The 18,921-nt window shown below is 44.5% G+C and overlaps 1 protein-coding gene and 1 non-coding gene across 2 annotated transcripts in view; both read right to left on the reverse strand.

Moving 5' to 3' along the window:
* E2F5 (E2F transcription factor 5) overlaps positions 1 to 16,079 on the reverse strand; it is a 30,098-nt gene extending 14,019 nt beyond the window's left edge. The window contains exons 1-4 of the mRNA XM_088471406.1: positions 15,820 to 16,079; positions 11,133 to 11,242; positions 8,993 to 9,156; positions 6,456 to 6,497 (exon numbers count right to left, since the gene is read on the reverse strand). Of these exons, the coding sequence (XP_088327532.1) occupies positions 6,456 to 6,497; positions 8,993 to 9,156; positions 11,133 to 11,242; positions 15,820 to 15,933 (430 nt within the window). The 5' untranslated portion in view covers positions 15,934 to 16,079. The remainder of the gene's footprint in view (positions 1 to 6,455; positions 6,498 to 8,992; positions 9,157 to 11,132; positions 11,243 to 15,819) is intronic.
* LOC148524949 (U5 spliceosomal RNA) lies at positions 3,698 to 3,812 on the reverse strand. The gene has a single exon (XR_015878333.1). It is a non-coding gene; the product is annotated as a U5 spliceosomal RNA (small nuclear RNA).
* Positions 16,080 to 18,921: the final 2,842 nt, after the last annotated feature.

The following is an 18,921-nucleotide window of genomic DNA, read 5'->3' on the forward strand; positions in this document are numbered from 1 at the left end:
GATTTTGGTACTTACCGATAAATCCCTTTCTCCGATTCCACAGGGGACACTGGAGTTCAAGACAGTGGGGTATAGACGGTGGTAGAGCAGAGCCTGGCACTTTAAATAATTCTGAAGTGTGACTGGCTCCTCCCCCTCTATGCCCCATCAGCCCCAGTTTAAGAACTGAGCCCGAGAGGAGACGGTAGACAATAGGAAAATGAGGAGAAGGAGAAGACCACAGAACGGAACAATACCGACTGAAGAAGAACAGAGGAACCCTCTGCAGGGAACACATGCAGTCACACAACTAGATAAGGACCCAACAAAACGGCAGGAACGCAGCGCTGGGCGGGCGTCCAGTGTCCCCTGTGGAATCGGAGAAAGGGATTTATCGGTAAGTACCAAAATCCTGTTTTCTCCTTCATCCACTAGGGGACACTGGAGTTCAAGACAGTGGGGACGTCCCAAAGCCAACCTCCCGAGTGGGAAGCGCGGAGTACTTGCTGACCTCCCGGCCAACCGAAACAGGGACAGCCCAAGACTGGAGGCATGTCGTAGAGCCAGGAGACAATCAGAGCTCCTTGCTGAACAGTCACAGACATTCCACAACTTACAGCGTAAATTCAATGGAATACGGCTAGAGAGAGTACCCGCAGATGAAAAGCATCAGAACACCGTAAGCTCAGCCAAAAACAGACCAAGCAAGACCGTTGGGAGCAGAAAACCTCAACTAGAATCCATAGAATAGCAGTAATATGAGAACAAAACTCGAGAAAACCGTATTAGCGACAACTACAGGAAGCTGCAACAGTCTCAGACAGCAGAATCCCAGCACTGCGGGACATCATATAGATAAAAGTATAATGAGACCAATATACAGAGACAGAGCTGGACCTGTCCACAGACTCCTAACAAAGCAAACAAGGAGGCAAGAATCACGACCTAACAGTCGCCCTGAACCATTCTCGAGGTCCAACTACTAAAGGGTTGGTAACCAGTGGAAGGTTTAAACCATAGAAGTTGTCAACGAGTGGAGATCCCACTGGCATGAGGCAGAGGCGGATACGAGAGGATTGAGACTACAATTCCTTCCAGTGGGTCAGACGGCAGTACCACCCATCCTGTCAAACAGCAGACAACTTCCTTCATGATGGTAGAGTGTAATCAGTACCAACAACTGGCCTGAACATAGTATGAAAACACCCAGGATACCCTTAGCAGAAAAAGAGCACGGATGCCACCTCCACCCAGGGAGAGCTACCAATATAGGGAAGTATCCCATCCGCAAGGCTAAAGCACTAGGACAACTATGAAGGTACCATTCAGGTACCTGTCAGTGTGCTGAATTATCAACAGATACTGAACAGGAAACAAAACAGGCCCCCTGTATGGAACATAGAGACTGTCACACTTTATAGTAAAGATGTGCATTAGCCCATAGATGTACTTCAGTCCATAACCCCAACAGATTCCAGTAGAATAGGGTCACAAATCTTAATGTTGCAATTATGCACCCACACACCAGGAAAGCTCTAAAGTGTACAGCCAACTGATTTAAAAGAGCGGAAGGCTGCTAGGACAGCAACTAGGGTGCATAAGAGAGAACAACAGCTATGTCAGGATGCATGAAAAAGAAAGCATCTGCCGAGGCATTAGTGGGGTAAGCCCGCTTACCTGTGAGCGACCAGAAGCCCTCTGGACGCTATGTAGGATGTCACTGACCTTATTCATCTCACAGCAAACCACCACGTCAGGTACAGAGAGTAGCCTCAGTGGCAAAGATCAATGCTCTACAGCACGGACTTCAGTCTGGAGATGCTGCAGAAGAAAATACTGTAGAAACTAGCAAATTGTTAATGGAGACAAGAAGGTCGTACAACAGGACGCTATACCTGAGCCTGTTCCATTAGGGATATGTATCCATATAGAGATTACACATACCCCAAAAACGGTCTGCTAGTGTACCCTTACATTAACACTTATAATGGTGAAGTGTGTATTACGCCCACAATCTGATACAACCCAGGCCAGACCCTGCCTATATCGACGGGTGGCCCTAGGCCTCATGTAAATTAACTAAATAAGCCATGAGGATGGAATAGATCCTGGATTCTCTATGTACTGATAGGAAATGTACCCAAGTGACCTACAGATACCTATTGTAGTGAGATATGCGACAAGACAATAATATAAGGTACCAGAATCGATACCGAGAAAGGTACCTGTACATAGACATAGAATGCGTTAATTATCCCAAGTAAAGAAGAGATATATCCGTAGTGATAACGCCAGTCAGGGGCAAAAACAGATTTCTCCAATTATTAGGAAAATTCATACAAGGAACGGGAATATATCAGTATATATACACATTCACACATATAAACATAGCTGCATGAAAAGGCAAACTCTCTGAAAGGAAGAGTTAGTACCGACATAGTAAGTCACTTGTCAAACTCCTGCACCAGGAGATCCGCACGCTACATTACATATATATATATATATACACATATACACACATACACATATCCCGCACCAGGAGATCAGCATGCTATATCTATATATACACACATTGCATTCCTAGTGTCTTACAAGTTTGTTACTAAGTGCGCCCTAGAGTGTAGTTGTAATTAATAGGTCCCCTGAAGTGGACACTGTAGATATAGACTGATGGAAACAGGACTATAACCCGAGGCGGGTGTAAGTACATATCCTTATATACATGTGTGGACATACAGGAAGGCCCCTGGACATGTATAGAGTCCATACTAAAAGCAATGCCGTAGGAGTCTCTGACTATCCTATGTAAGCTGCAGAACATGTCTCTAATCTATAGAGCCACCATATAATATGTATGGATATAAGCGACAGCTTCTGGTAAACCCTGGCAGCTTTCCAGACGTGGAATAAGATGTATCTTTATGAATGTGGAAGTATAGGAATACCTACACATATCCATAATTATATACATAATATACACACACCACCCAATCCCTAGGGAGAGATGGTGTAAAGCGGAGTTATAGAACAAACTACCAGATCAGGAGAGTCCAGCCTCCCATCGCAGCATCCTCTTTAAATATACTAGGTATCAGACATAAAACTGATAAGAACATATCCTACCCCTGCTTTAATGGTAAGGATAAGAAGCAATATATATATATATATATATATATATATATATATATATATATATATATATATATATATATATATATATATATATATATATATATATAATAATATATACATATACACACACACATACATCTGTATATACACACACACACACATATATATATACTTAACACATACATAAATCCCTACATGCCTACGCGTACCTACATACAAGATTAGTAGGTGGCGATATAATTTGAAAAATATAACACGGGCAATAGTTAGAAGGAACTGAGCCCCAGGTCTAAACGCAGGGTTATTACAAAATACAAGTATATACATACATGTGGCTTACCTCCACACAGGGAGACTACTCATGTGCCGCGCGTGGACGTCATTCTGCTACGGTGTTGGGGCAGGAAATGTTAGCAACGTACTATCCCAGACTGATTGCGATCCTGGGACTCTTCCGTTACCGGTGTACTCGCTTTATCAGGTGTGCCCTTCTGGCTCCAGATGATGGAAATCAAAAGATGACCTCAGTGATGTGAGACAGCAATGCCAACCACTACAACGGCCATACGTTACTTCTTGTGTGTGCAGCCCAGCAGCTGCCGGGCATCAAAAAATTACATGAAACTCATGATTGTTCCTCTCCACGGAAATCTTAAGTAAAAGGCGAAAGATTTATTCGATCTGAAGAGAAACCACAGTATAAGGGAATAAATAAGATATAAATCCCTATAGATGCACAGATGCATACCTTCTAAGGTAAGCACCGAAGGCTGTTGAGATTTAACATATGTGCAGCCACATATGTGCATGAGAAGAGTACGGCTCATTCTTAAGGCGAGCCAATGTGAGGCATAAGCCTGGGGATGGGACGCACCCTTGTACTAACCTTGGGTTAAAGATATGCAATAACCGTCATTTCTGGCAGCAGCCAGAACAGTGGCCCCAACTATTTAGGCAGAGTGATCTCTGGCAGCTATAGATGCAAGAAACACACTGCATTATTCTGTTACACATCAAGCATATTTGCCCCAGATGTTCAATGTAATAAGCCTGTCGCACCTGGAATACCCAGGCGGTCTCCCATCCAAGTACTAACCAGGCCTGGCGCTGCTTAGCGTCCAAGATCAGACGAGATCGGGCGTGTGGCCGTAGGCGCTGATAGATATGTGGTGGGCAAAGTGGCATGGACACAACCTCTATATTAGGCTGTGGCATGTTCCTCCCCGTGCTTCAGGGTGCCTGGGACCCGGACACTCACTCTATAATAGTGGCGGCGGGTCCTTTTTTTTTTTTTTTTTTTTTTTATTATATAATATTAAACCAGTACACTGCCCAGTTCCGTAGGGGAACTACTTGCAATATAACCGAGATGAGGCAGAGCCAGATCTCTATAAGGACTGCAGGTTAAAGTACAAACTCCACAGTTGTGCCGTTAAACCTAATAAGACCAGGTGCTGTAGGCTTAAGGAAAGAAAAAAACGGTAGAGGCCATATGCAAGCACAGGGAGAACATACAAACTCCAAACAGCTAGGGCGTACTGGGAATAAAACACACAACCCTGTTAAGGGTTGCACCCCCCACACAACTCCAGAGTGAGGATGCAGGTGATGCTGGCAATAAGCCCCGGCTCCTTTTAAGGCAGGTGCATATGCTAATAATACTCCTGGAGTATGGCGGCATCTGTGCAAGCCAGCATGAAGTAGACTCTGCCCCTACTATAATAAGCGGGCGGGGCGCAAACAATGTATAGCAGGCATAAAGCGAGTGGTGGAGCGGGAATGAAATAGACAGCGCCGGTGCAATCTTCATACAAGCACCGGCGCCGCAACCCGCAGCCGAGAGCGCTGTGAATAACAGCCTCGCTCCCTGGCGGCTGTGTGCAGAAGCCAGCGCTCCTACAAGCACCAGCGCGGCAGGGAACAGCCGCTCTGAGTAGCTCCCTAAGCCCCGCCAATTGGTGCTATGTAGACTCCCTTATGGGAGTAGCGGGGCGCGGCAGGCTCCCTCCTCGTGGGGATAGAGCAGAGGGAAGATTCGGCTCTCGTGAGAGCAGCAAACAGAGCGCTGTCAGGCTCTATAAAGTAAGACAGCGCTCATCGTGCAGGGATCAGGCATGCTGCTAGGCAGCAACATTACAGACTGTCTGAACAGTCTCCCTGTACTGGTATCCGCGCTCTATGCGCGGTAGCTCCGCCCCTTGTAATAACGCTAGCGGCGTTACAGGATTCCAGGAGGGGATATACTACAGTATATGCCACATGAGCCTGGGAGGGGGCGGAGGGGCCGCAGATTAAACTCCGTTTCCCATAAGGGGAACAGAGCTATACTTACCACTGCTGGCATCAGGGCTGCGGCTAGGCATTCGGAAGCACGGACACAGCCTCTATATTAAGCTGTGGCGTGTCCTCCCTGAGCTACTGCCAGGGTGCCTGGGACTCCGACACGCACTTTTTTTAGTGGTGGCGGGTCACCTGATGCCTCCATGTAGCAGGCTGACAGACGCAGTACTCTGTCAGCCTGTCCTCAATGCTTTGTGAAAGCTAGAAATTAAAATAAAGGAAAATAAAAGAAAAAATACTAAGAGTGGGCTGGAGCTCAGCCCTATGTGACCGGCTCTCTCGGGCACATTCTAAAAACTGGGGCTGATGGGGCATAGAGGGGGAGGAGCCAGTCACACTTCAGAATTATTTAAAGTGCCAGGCTCTGCTCTACCACCGTCTATACCCCACTGTCTTGAACTCCAGTGTCCCCTAGTGGATGAAGGAGAAAGAGGAATTTCCACTACGGGAAGCTTCTATAGTATTCATGATGAGCTGTGTAATTCTGGAATGCTAGAGTATAAATCTGTTCATTGCAGTGGTAATCAGGATATTGGCTATCAGTATAAAAGGACACTACAGTTTGAGTCTCCCATATTCAAATATTCCAAAATACAGAATTTATTTTAGCATGACTAAGCTATGATTCTGCTTTTTGATGGTTCAAAGTGCACAAATTTAGTTTGAGCCACAAAATTATTGAAAATATTGAATAAAATGACCTGCAGGCTGTGTGTATATGAAACAAATGCATTCTGAGTTTAGATTTGGGTCCCTTTCCCAAGATAATTCATTATGGTATACAAATACTCCAAAATACAGAATATTCAGATATCCAAAATACCCCTGGTCTGAAGCATTTTATATATGGGAGACTCAACCTGTACTTCTCATCGTCAGATCCGGTAAGAGTATTTATTAACACCGTTGCCAATTGAAATCACAACATTATACATCCACTATGCTACTCAAAGTTGCGAACGGTCACATAACCCAACAGCCAAAGTGCTGGAAAGTAAACTTACCATTAAAAGTGCTACAAAGGTCCTCATGTGTTACAAAAGAAAATGTATGGCTGTGCTCAGGAAAGTATTGTAAATTATTGTGTCAGTCAGGTCTGTTTCACTGCATTTGTATAATAACAATTAGTCCAACATCTACTACATCCCGGCGATCAAGATCCCAGCACTGGCAGGATTCCAACACTGGCACTGGAATCCTGACAGCAGCCATTTTGGGTGTGGCCACACCCCTTAGAAGAAGAAAAGCCTTTTTTGCAGGGTGGGGGGCGCTGTGAGCTCCTCAGCCCAGCTCAAATCTAAGGGGGGAGGGGAGGGGATCAGTGTGATTGCTGCCCTCCATAGGCAGAGGAGACTGCTGCAGTAGCAAGCAGTCTTCTATCGCAGCCCAGCTCACAGCAGCGTGTATTGGGCTGCTGACAGGTAAGAGGGAAGGGGGGACTGCGTTGGGCCCTGGCCCCCGCCGGACACCTCCAACAAGCCTGGGCCATTCGTACCCGCTCTCCCCCCCCCGCCCCCTGTCGGCGCCCCTGGGCGTAACTGGCTTGTGGGCCACATAGCAAGATCTTAAAAGGCCCCCCAGGAGGTAAAAAACAAACAAAACATTTGCCTCCACACGGACCCCATTCATGTTATGCCACACAGACCCCATTCATGTTATGCCACACAGTAGTACCCCTTATACCACACAGTAGTAGTGCCCCTTATACATTATGCCACACAGTAATGCTCTTTACAGACTATACCACATTATGCCTCCCCCAGCAACTCCCCTCCCCATATCTCTCTAGCAGCCTTTCGCCTCCCCTTGTGCCATCATCAGCCAGCATGTGTGGATTTGGGGCCAGATCGCCAGCTAACAACTGGAGCACCGGCAGACATGGACAGACAGCGCAATTTGAATCTGGCGCTAGTCGTAATCCAATCAGAGTTCGCAAAACCAGCAGCCGCCACTGCTGATTGGCTGCCAGTCCGTGAGCTGCAATTGCCTCGTGGCCAGCAGCGCAGTCTCCCTATGACTGCCTGCCAGTGCACCAGCTGTAATCAGCTGGCAGGCCGGCACCAAATCAATACCGCTGACACCCGGGCTCCCCTCGACGGCCCTGACTGGACCGGCCACCTTGCGTGCAGGGCCACAGAGGCAGCTCGGGCACCATTGCAGCCACACCCCTTGCACTCATGATAGTTACACCACTGTTTGCATGCATGTTAGCAAACAGTGGGGTCCTTTTCACGATCAATGGAATAGGGTTATAGGTGAGGACAATGTAAACAAATAAAGGCTGCAGGTGTACTTCAGGGTCCAGTCTTCAACCCGGGCAACGCAGGGAACACCAGCTATCTCTGAATACATACAGATGTGTCCACATACATCTTACCTCCGTGCGCTACAAGTTAAATAAAAGGTGTGAGCGCCGTACAACTCAGAGTCTTTTTACCTTTAAATGTGTCTTATTCGCAACATGAATCGGTCGCACACTCAGCTTCTGCTGATTAAAATATGCGGCATGCCTATATTCTGTGTGCGACTGCGGGTGTATCTGCATCTAAAAAAACGTTAGTGCCACAGCTGTGACACTAATGTAGCATTTTGCATGTAGATATACTCGCAGTTGTACACAGAATATAGGAATGCCGCATATCATTTTAACAGAAGCGGTTTGTGTGTCCTAGACGTATCGCTTCGGAATAATACGCAATTGTTGGGTAAAAAGTTGCATGAAAAAGACACTCAGCGCTACAGTCACGCCACGGCTTGGAGTGACTACAACGGCTGTTTAACGCACAAGGAAGTAAGATTTATGTGGACACATCTGTACCCACTAAGAGCTAGAAAAAACCTACCCATTGCAAATTTTATTTTTAAAATGTTTCAATCATATCCTAAGGTTATGGAGATTTAGAAGGCTATCAGGCGCCCCAGGATGACTATACTGCGCACCCAGGGGTGTAACCACAAGGGTTATTGAAGAGAAAGGGAATATCTGGTAATCAGGAAGATTTGCCAACACCTAAGGATTTGTTCATCCATGTGGAAAAAAGAGAATTGTTGTCCCTGATGAGCTTGCCTAGGACTTTGTAGGCTATTTTCAGGACTGTTTGCTAGAAGAGGGACAAAAATCATTTCTACAGCGATAAAGGCATGTCCTTTGGGTCCCTAGTGTTCTCAATAGGCTGTTTCAGCTGGGCGCCATGTCCAGCCCGATTTTAACATGCCAAAAATCGCCCTGCTGATCACAGGCTGACTCCAGCAGGCCAGCAGCACTCCGACTCGCGCTGTGCCTCTCCCTGTCCCTACCACCATGGGGACAGTGCTCTGCAGAGGAAAACATTGGGGAGGAGCAATGAGCAGAGGGTGAATAGATGCCATGTGCATGCTCACGGCATATGTCCAGTGTGGAGAGCGCTGTTCCTTGTCCAGTACCCCCACACATCCTAGGGAGAAGATTATAATTCATTGTGTACCCCTACTGCAGATTGAGACATTTTTCTGAACATTAAGTTAACATATCACAATTGTTTCCTTATATATAAAAAAGGATATAATCTATTTTCAGAATCGTCCATAACGTTGTTGATGCTTTGCTGCAACCACACTTTCTGTTGGTCCAGCTCCTTCTCTTTGAGCTCCAGGTCTCCGATCTCTGCTTTAAGGTTCCTCAGCCTGTCCAGAATTTCCTTTGTGTTGCATCCAGCACCAACACCCCTTAAAAAAAAGCAATAAAAAAGTAAAAAAAAAAATATAAACTCAAAAGTCAGAATGAAAATATTACAAAATCTATTAACTCACTACCTATGGCAAAATCACCACATGGCTGTCTTGACGCTGCATATTAATTTAAAATACTCTAGGATCATTTTTAATTGCTACATAACGACATCTTGGACTGTCAGCTGTGGAATTGAACACGATCCCACTCTACTGGAGCTTTGAGCTGTAATTGCTACAGGGAACGCTGCTAAAGTTAACCCTCTCAGGACTGATTTGCCTATTAAAATATCACACACAGGTAAAGTGTGATCATGTGTAACATTCTTCAGGTAATAAAGAAACATTATAATCAGCAAATATTTACAGATTGGAAGGTGTTTTAAACCAGAGATGCAGAAAAGTCCTGTAACTTTGCCAATAAAATCCATGAGTCTGGTGTGTGGATTACTTAGTTTACGAGGCTTTAAACAAACTTCCATCTCAAGCGCTTATTGAGCATTAGACAGGCCATTCTTTTATTCAGATTGGTAAGAACAAAAGGTTAAGCCTAATGCCTCATTCACCAAACAGTCAAAGGAATATTTCTTACAATGTCTGTTCCCCTGAGTGTACTAAACAACAAAGTTGGCCTCTTTACTTGATGCTGCCAATATTTAATTATCCACTATTAAGTGTTTTAAAGCCCCATGATCCTTCATGATTACCAAAATTTCCCCATTGTTCCTAAAAAAAATGTTTCAAAGTTTGAAGTCATGCAGCAGTATTAGCAATTCAGATACAACAAGCCTCCATAGCTTTTCAATGGCTCCAAAACTTGGCCACAGAGTACTAAAGCAATGTGTTTATCAAGAAGAAAGCCATCGACCAAAGGCTCCCATACGTGGTCCTCAAAGGACCCTAACAGTCCAGGTTTTATGGATATCCAAGACCACTGGTGACTTAAGTAGTACCTCAGTCAATTTGATTTATCCATGGTTGAGCACAGATGGTTATCTCTAAAACCTGAACTGTGGGGGTGCCTTGAAGTTTGGGAACCTCGGCCATAGACACAAAACTAGAATTGGGCAGTTACCTCCTCCTAACACATGTAACCTAAATCCACACACCCCTCTGCAATATACTTACACATAGCGGAAACCAAAGTCTTTCCTAGGGCAGAAGACTGGAGTCCATGCAAAATGTCTGGCAAAATTACTGTGCCCAGTCAATGCATTGCTCACATTCACTAGTGCACTATCATTTCTCTGACTGGCTACCTGAATGGTTTGAAAATCAGTAATATATGACCCCAAGGGGCGACCTAGTCTATTGTGGTAAGTGGAAAGGACAGAGGCCAAATGTAATAATCTGGAAGTCGCAGGCAGCCACAAACTTAAAAAAAAATATTGCCGCTTTACATCCCGTGGAGACATGGGTGAAATCTCGCCGCTACCCGCAAAGCGCAGGCCATTACATTCGGGCCAAGTTAGGCAATAAAAGGGCTTTATTGTTTTTTTTTTTATAAAGCAAAAAATAAAATAAAAATTGCCTCTACTGCAACGAAGAAATGAATGCGTAATGAACAGGAAGATGTAGGGAAATAAACACCACCACTAAACCAGCAAGCTAATAGTATAATAAGCCTCCAGCTACTAAGCTGGCATCTTTAGGAGGAGCCATCACTTCAGACTCTAGAAACACTATAGAAAAGCCCTTGACAAGGTCAGTGCTGGACAGTTCTCAGGAGTTCCCAAATAATTATGTCAGCTGGCCAAGTTTTGGAAGTCAGTTCTATTCAAGTCCACGGATGCACATCCTCCCACTGGCTTCCTCCAATCACGTACCCTACAGTAGGTCCAGGGCCTTACTGGTAGTTGAGAGTTTTCAGACAGTATGAGTAGGATTGCCCCAACACACATCTAAGTTACCAGACCTAAAAGTTGCCACCGACAAACGTGTCAACACCACAACTTAAACATACATATACTTACTTCCACTGGATGCTGTTCTTCGATTTCTTCTCTATCAAACCAATCCCTTCCAATACATTGGTTATATCATATATTCTTCGTTTTTGTCTCACAGCCAGTGTATCTGCAGCCTAAAAAAAAATAAAAAATAAGTTCAAAATTTAAATAAATTTACATATTCTGTAAATATTATTGATTAACTTAGGTACAAAGTAAAAATATATATATTTTTTTATTAATAAATAATTAAATTAGAGACCACCACCATTTAGAAGAGCAGATTCCTGCCCTCAAGTCAGCTGTGTGTGGCCGGTTATAGCTGTATGTCAGTGGTTAGAGAAGAAGCTCCCATACCTAGCATATAAAACACTTATTTGGGCATCTCTGACAGCCCAGTGGTAATTGGAGTACTTTAAATAATGTACTGAAGCTAAAGGCCCCCCATACATCAGCAATTTGCAAATCGATTGTGTATAAAAATCTTTCCCTTTTTCAATCGATTGCAAATTGCTGCAATCAATTGCTGATGTATGGGGGCCTTAACACTGATCCCCTGATGTACTCACCTGGTTCCTCTCTTCATCAGTGCTTGTAACAGAGATTTATTGAAATTCTAAGTACACTCAGCATATCAGTAACATGCATCACCAAATGTTTATCTTGGCTTATTAATAAATGAATAGACACTGCAGAGTAGTCTTTCAGCATAAATACATAATCATGCTCTGTAGGTTATCTGTAGTAAGCTTAACCTCGCGAGCCAATCAGAGCTTGCGGATCGGCAGCCAATCGGGAGCTGCCACTGATTGGTTTTCTCTCTCCATGTCTGCCTGCCAGTGTGCCAGCTGTAATCAGCTGGCACCAAATCATCACCGCTGCCACCTGGGCCCTTCTTGGCGGCCCTGACTGGACAGGCACAACATTTGTGCGTGACTAGATGCAAGGGGAGCGACTGGCCACAGAGGCAGTTAATAAATTAATATTTGTAAAGGACAGAAAATTAAAAAAATATATCAGTTTATGCATGGCTTCAGGGAGAGGTTGTTTTTTTTTGCTTTTTTTAAAGTATTTTGCAGTTTTAATGCTCATTGCCAACTATGCGCTGGAGACAAAAACAAAGCAAACACATGAAAAAGTATTTCACAAGCGGTTTTGTGGTACTTTAACATTTTCCATGGGTTGTACATTTACCAATTAAAACTATTGTGTGGCTAGCGAGCATTAACTCACAAGTAACCAATCTCCCTGCATACTACTCTTTCACAACAGTGAATATTTTAGAACCTATACTATCCACCTTTTCATCTACTTACAAAGCTGAAAAGCAGTGTCAGCTGACAGTATGAATGAGGACTAGATAGCTTCTGTAAATATAGGTATGTGTATTTGTAGTTTGGATCTAACACATGTTCTTATGTAACATTTAACATCATGTTTCCTTAAATGGGTATAACACATTTAGCCATCCTCTAGTATAATGAAAGGGCGAGGTGAAAGAAGCAGCACGTTCCTGTACAGTACAGAGCACATTCTAAAACATAAGATAACTATTATCCCAGCTACATTACCTTCCTACAGAGGTGTCTGCGGTCCCTTGTGACATTGCAGTCTGACAACGACTGCAGGGATTTTAAACTCTGACTTTGCAGTCATTACTGATCAATTAGCATCCTACTTTTTTGCTAAATCAAAGTGGGTAAAGTCTCCTACAAGCAGTGTTCCCCCTTTCAATGTTCAGATTTCCTGGTCTCTACCATTTTTTTTTTTTCCTGGTTTTTCCAGGAAAAATACCCTGGCATTTTTTTTTTTATTAAAATGATGTAGTAATTACATACCAGGAGAGCTAACAAAACTAACTACAGTAAAATAGAATGAAGAAAAAAAAAATGTACACTAAAAAGGTAATTCTATCCGGCCAGGATAAAAAATACAAAAGGTGGAAACACTATCTGGGGTATTCAATATGGGAGCGATAACATTGTTTTTGCGTTAATATCGGAGGTATGACGTCATTATCGGAGGTTTTACTTTTACACCGTATTCAATTTCAAAGACTTATCGCAGTTTTGAAAAGTCTTTGATAAAAAACGGGGATAACGTTTCACCATTGAATAGGTGTCGAAAAAAAGTGCAGAATTGGGGTTTAGGGGTGCAGGCTTTAAAAAAATTAGCCTGCACCCCTGGGAATGACATTTAAAAAAGAACTGTCAAAAAAAGTTTAAAAAAAAAAAATATGGACACCCCAAAAAAAATGTAAAAATCGGGGTGAAAAAAAAAAAAGGGAAAAAATTGTTTAAGAATAGGGAAGTAGGTTCAGGGCTATTCTGCAAGTATGCGGCAGATGTTTTCTAGAATAGAATTATAGCGGCAGGTGCACAAATGCACAATTTTTAAAAACTTACTTTAGGGACATCAAAATATGCTAGTACCCATTTTCATGTACCCCAAATTTGATGGGACCACTTAAAAAAAACAAAAAAAATAACCTAAGTGCTCTTCTGCATCACTTCTTCAATGTCGGGAAGAAACACCTGCTGCAGCTATTTAAATCCCCGACTTTCAATTAAAGGCTAAAACGGGGGTACCCATAGTGTTCCCCCATGTTTTTACTACTTATGGTATTTTTTTTCCGACATTGAAGAAGTGATGCAGAAGAGCACTTAGGTAATTTTTTTCATTTTTTTAAATTTGGGGTACATGAAAATGGGTACTAGCATATTTAGATGTACCTAAAGTAAGTTTTTAAAAATTGTGCATTTGTGCACCTGCCGCTATAATTCTATTCTAGAAAACATCTGCCGCATACTTGCAGAATAGCCCTGAACTTATTTCCCTATTGTTAAACAATTTTTCCCCATTTTTTTTTCACCCCAATTTTTAAATTAATTTTTTGGGGTGTCCCTATTTTTTTAAAAAACTTTTTTTTACACAGTTCTTTTTAAAATGTCATTCCCAGGGGTGCAGGCTATTTTTTTTAAGCCTGCACCCCTAAACCCCAATTCAATGGTGAAAACTTATCCCCGTTTTTTATCAAAGACTTTTCAAAACTGCAATAAGTCTTTGAAATTGAATACGGTGTAAAACTAAAACCTGCGATAATGACGTCATACCGCCGATATTAACGCAAAAGCGATGTTATCGCACCCATATTGAATACCCCTGTATATCTTAACATTGCCAGGTTTCCCTGTAACAGGCTGCTGCAAACCAGGAAGAATAATCCAAAAGTGGAAACACTGTTTCCAAGTACTACTTGTAGGCAAAGAAACACAGAAAAGACCACACACATTGCAATCAAGAGTATGCTGTCAAGTATTGATTGAAAAGAAAGCTTAGAAGAGAAGATCTACAAATTACAGTTCACTTTTTCGTTTCCTTGTGGAGATGAGCAGGACGCCTGGCATGAACACAGGCACCATTTCAAAATGGGCGTGGCACTCACAAGGGGACGTGTCCTTAAGATGTGCCCCCTTTTTGCCACAGTAGGCTGAGCAGCTCCAAAGCTCTCCCCGCTGGTGACTGTTTCACTTTAACTTTTCCCACCAACAGGACACTACGGACCGGACCGCAGGTGGAGACTACACCCACCACAGTTACAGAAGGGCACCGCCATAAGGGCAGCTTTTTGGTGCTCATTATGAAGTTGAAAATATATATAACACACATACATACACACGTATATACACCTATATTAGTGCAGTGCCTCATAAGACTGGGGTCAAATCCAGTCAAGACCCCATGTGGTGAGTTTGTATGTTCTCACCCTCCTCCTCTCAGGTTGCATGTGTCACGGCTTGGTGTAAAATGGTCCTTGAAAAATAACCCGGGTCGAGTGACCCGGGAACTTGACTCTGGTCGCTACCAGGGTTGCACCTGGGTAACGATACAGTATAAATGGCACGACCAGGTCATGCATCAAACAAGCAGACTGGCTGGCTCCTGTAGTGCTTGGAGAGGACATCCTCTCCAAGCATCCACTGTAACGCCTGACGACCCAGGTCCGGTGTGAACGTCTGGACACGGGATATAATCTGGGTCCAGCCAGCGAGGAGAAAGGGGTAAAATCAGGCTCTGACCAATGCTCAGTGTCCCGGGTCAGAGCCAGGTTTTTGGTAGAAAAGGGGTATAACACACACACACACACACATACACACATACACACACACACATAATGTAGATTGTAAGCTCCAGGGAGCAGGGTCCTCCCTCCTGTTCTCACTGCCCTCTTCTCTAGCACTTCTATGACAGACTTCACCTGCCCAGCTGTATTGTGTACTGAGAATTGTGGGGCTAATTGTTATTAATGCTGTATGTTTCAGTTACTGCAATATTCTGTGTATCCTGTACTGTCCTACTGCTGCCATATGAAAGGCGCTACGGACAACTTCTGGAAAATATATATATATATATATATATATATATATATATATATATATATACATACATACATACATACACACACAACTATCCCTTTAGCCCTGGACACTCATGAATTACACGTGTTCCGTGGCTGGCTTCAAATAGATAGATAGATAGATAAAAAGAATATATCTATCTATCTAGATATCTCTCCCATCGCTTATACTGCACCTTTATGCCCCATCACCTGTCACCACCTAGCTCCCAGGCTAGCAGCCAGTGCCCGGGACCCTCAGTATATAACCTCAGCACACACGGTGACAGCCCTTCCCCGGCCCCGGCCACTCACCACCTTCAGGTCCAGCACGCCGTCCTTCGCCTCCTGCAATAGAGACACAAATTTGCTGGTGAGGAGCCCCAGGCTCTTCTCATGCCTGCTCGGCACACCCGCCGGCTCCGCCATGTCCCCCGGTCCGCAGTCACGGGGCGGGCCACTGCAGCCCGCCCCCCTTTACCGACTGTAACGGTGTATCGGGAAGCACGCGGGGCACCACGAGAGCGACGGCGGCTGCACGGGAAGTGACGTCTGACCGCACCGTTGCCGTGAGAGACACAAACTTGGGGGAAAAAAAAAAGATGGTGTCAAAAGGCGACATATTTAAGGGACCGATACGTCATGCGAGTCTGGCGCCGCCATATTAGATGGTGGCAGCAGTGAGAAGGACGCAATGACTGCTGTCTCCGCGGTTTCCATGTAGGCGGACTTTCCTTCTTTTATTAAACTCTACAAATACGTTTGTAAATGAAACATCTCCGGTAGTCGGTTTTGACCCATTTAGCCGTTTTCCCATTTCAAAGATGGTCACCAACAAACCTACCTTAGGTACCATATGGTACTGACGTCACTCTAGGTTGAACCTATCAGCACGGTGGTTGATGGAGGAAGCTGCCAGGGATTGGCTGGAGCTGAAAACAACATAGGAGCACATGGCTGTGAGACTGGTGGTGCATGATGCTGGAACATGGAGATGAGACAGATACATTGTGGTGGCCAGCAGTAAGCAGATGGCCAGGGTTTCTAAAACTTGGGGTAGATGTATCAATTTCTTCTAAAGAGTGGAAAAGTTGCCCATAACAACCAATCAGCTTCTACCTTCCATATTATAGAATGTACTTAATAAATGCCGGCTAGCAGCTGATTGGTTGGTCCTCAAGGCACTGTAAAGTCCAGGTTTTATGGACAGCCATGCTTAAGCATATTGGGGGTTATTCCTTAATAAAAATAAAAAAATAAATCTAAACCAGTGATTTTCAACCTTTATCAACTCGCGGCACACCGAACAGGATCTTAAAATTGTGAAGGCACACCATCAGTCTCTCACTGGAAAAAACACCCACACATTGGCTCCCACGGGAAAAAACACTCACAAATTGTCCCCCCTCCCCCCACAGGAAAAAGCAGATATTGGCCCCCACAGAAAAACAAATACACACATTCCCCCACAGAAAAAAATAAAACACAATGGCCCCAACAGAAAAAAAACACATTGGCCCCAAAGAAAAAAAATATAAAACAAATAGGCCCCCACAGAAATAAAAAAACAAACACATTGGCTGGTCCCCACAGAAAACAAACAATCGCATTGCTTCCCACAGAAAAAACAAATCAAATTGGCCCCCACAGCAAAAATAAAATAACCAGCTGAGAAGGCTCACTGATGTCCCTGTCCTATCCCTCATGGACTGGGGTTGCTCAGTCACACTCAGTGACTGAGAACACAGTGCAGAGCTGGGAGCAGTGTGCAGGGAGGCCATCGGTCACAGCCCGGGTGCGCCTGAACCTCCCTGAAGAGCCCAGCACTGCCCGGGCCAGCAGTACAAGTAGTCAGCGCTGACTGCACTGATCTCGCGGAGCTCTTGACAACCGCTTGCGGCACACTAGCGTGCCACGGAAAAGTGTTTGAAAAAACGCTGATCTAAACCATGCTCATTTTGCATCATTAGTGCACGTTTTACCAAACATGGCTTAAAAATAATATTAAAATAGTGTACATTTTTGATCAGCATGCTTTATAGCTAAAGGAGTGTTTTAAGTCAATTGCACTCCATGATTTAAATAATATATCTACAATATTCCCTGTTAATATCATAATCCCAGTATAGTACAGTATCCTATATTGCTCCAGCATGCACTTCTTGGCTTTTACTGTACATTGTAAGGTGCACTTATAGAGAAAATGAATTTTCTTTGTGTTTAGGACAACACTGACAATCTATTCAAGGGTTGAGTTCGGGATCCCGACAGTCAGAATACAGGTAGTGGCATGCAAACAGACAGAGAGCCTGATTCAGACCCACTCGTGAGCGCTGAGCGCTCGCAAGCGGGTCGATGGCGCCCTAGTGCCGTCGCTATGGATCTCGCACCAAAGGGGGCGTGCTGTCGATGGTGAGTGGTGGGCGTGGGAGTGAGTGGTGGGCGTGCCGGGGGCGTTGCTGCCCAGACGGAGACGTTCCCATGGGAACGCCTACCGTCTGGGTCCGGCCCCACTGACATCACTAGTGATGTCAGTGGGAGTGCTTTTGGCTCTGATAGAGCCAAAAGCACTCCTGGGCTAGCGGCAGCGAGACCCTACCGCAGGGTCTCGTCGCAAGCCCGATGGTTGCGATGGTCTTGACCATGGCGACCATCTTTTTGGCCACAGCTATGCGAGCGGCCAGGAGGCCGCTCCAATATTAGGTAGGAGGGCCCTTATTCAGAGCGAGCGCTCTTGTCAGAGCGTCCGGCCCTGAATCAGGCCCAAAATCCCAACAGATTTCTGTAAGTATTATAACCCTAACCCTACCCACAGCCTAACCCTCCCCTCCTGCAGCCTAACCCATACCCTCCCCCTAGTGCCTAACCCAAACCCTCCCCTTAACCCAAATACTAACCTCTGCAATATTCTGACAGTTGGGATCAGGGCTGGCTAGCAGCACGTTTCCCCGTTCGGCTGCACAATTATGCCAGGTCCATAAGGTGGCCTGTCCGGCTGCACAATGCAGGATCCACCAGGTTCACCGGCCGTTGCTGGAAGAATCCTAATCTCTACCCACTCACTGGCGTTATTCGTATGAGCTCAGGGGGAGGGAAGGTGTGGATGGCAGTGGTGACATTGCAGCACAGGACTCACTGCCACCCTGATACGGCCCTGGGTGCCGAGAAACCTAGCATCGACCCTGGTTAAGATGCCGCCATTGATATTGTAACCATCGGCATCCTGACTGTTGAGATGCTGACTACATCCCCTATTTAAGACCAGAACATTTGCATACTTGTATGTCCATGTGTGCAATTATATGTATATATATATATATATATATATATATATATATATACATACACATATATATATATATATATATATATATAAAACTCTGGGTGGAGCTATAGACAAACAATTATATGTATATT

Source organism: Taudactylus pleione, unplaced genomic scaffold, assembly GCF_031769625.1.
Source record: "Taudactylus pleione unplaced genomic scaffold, aTauple2 ptg000114l, whole genome shotgun sequence".
In the NCBI taxonomy this organism is placed as follows: Eukaryota; Metazoa; Chordata; class Amphibia; order Anura; family Myobatrachidae; genus Taudactylus; species Taudactylus pleione.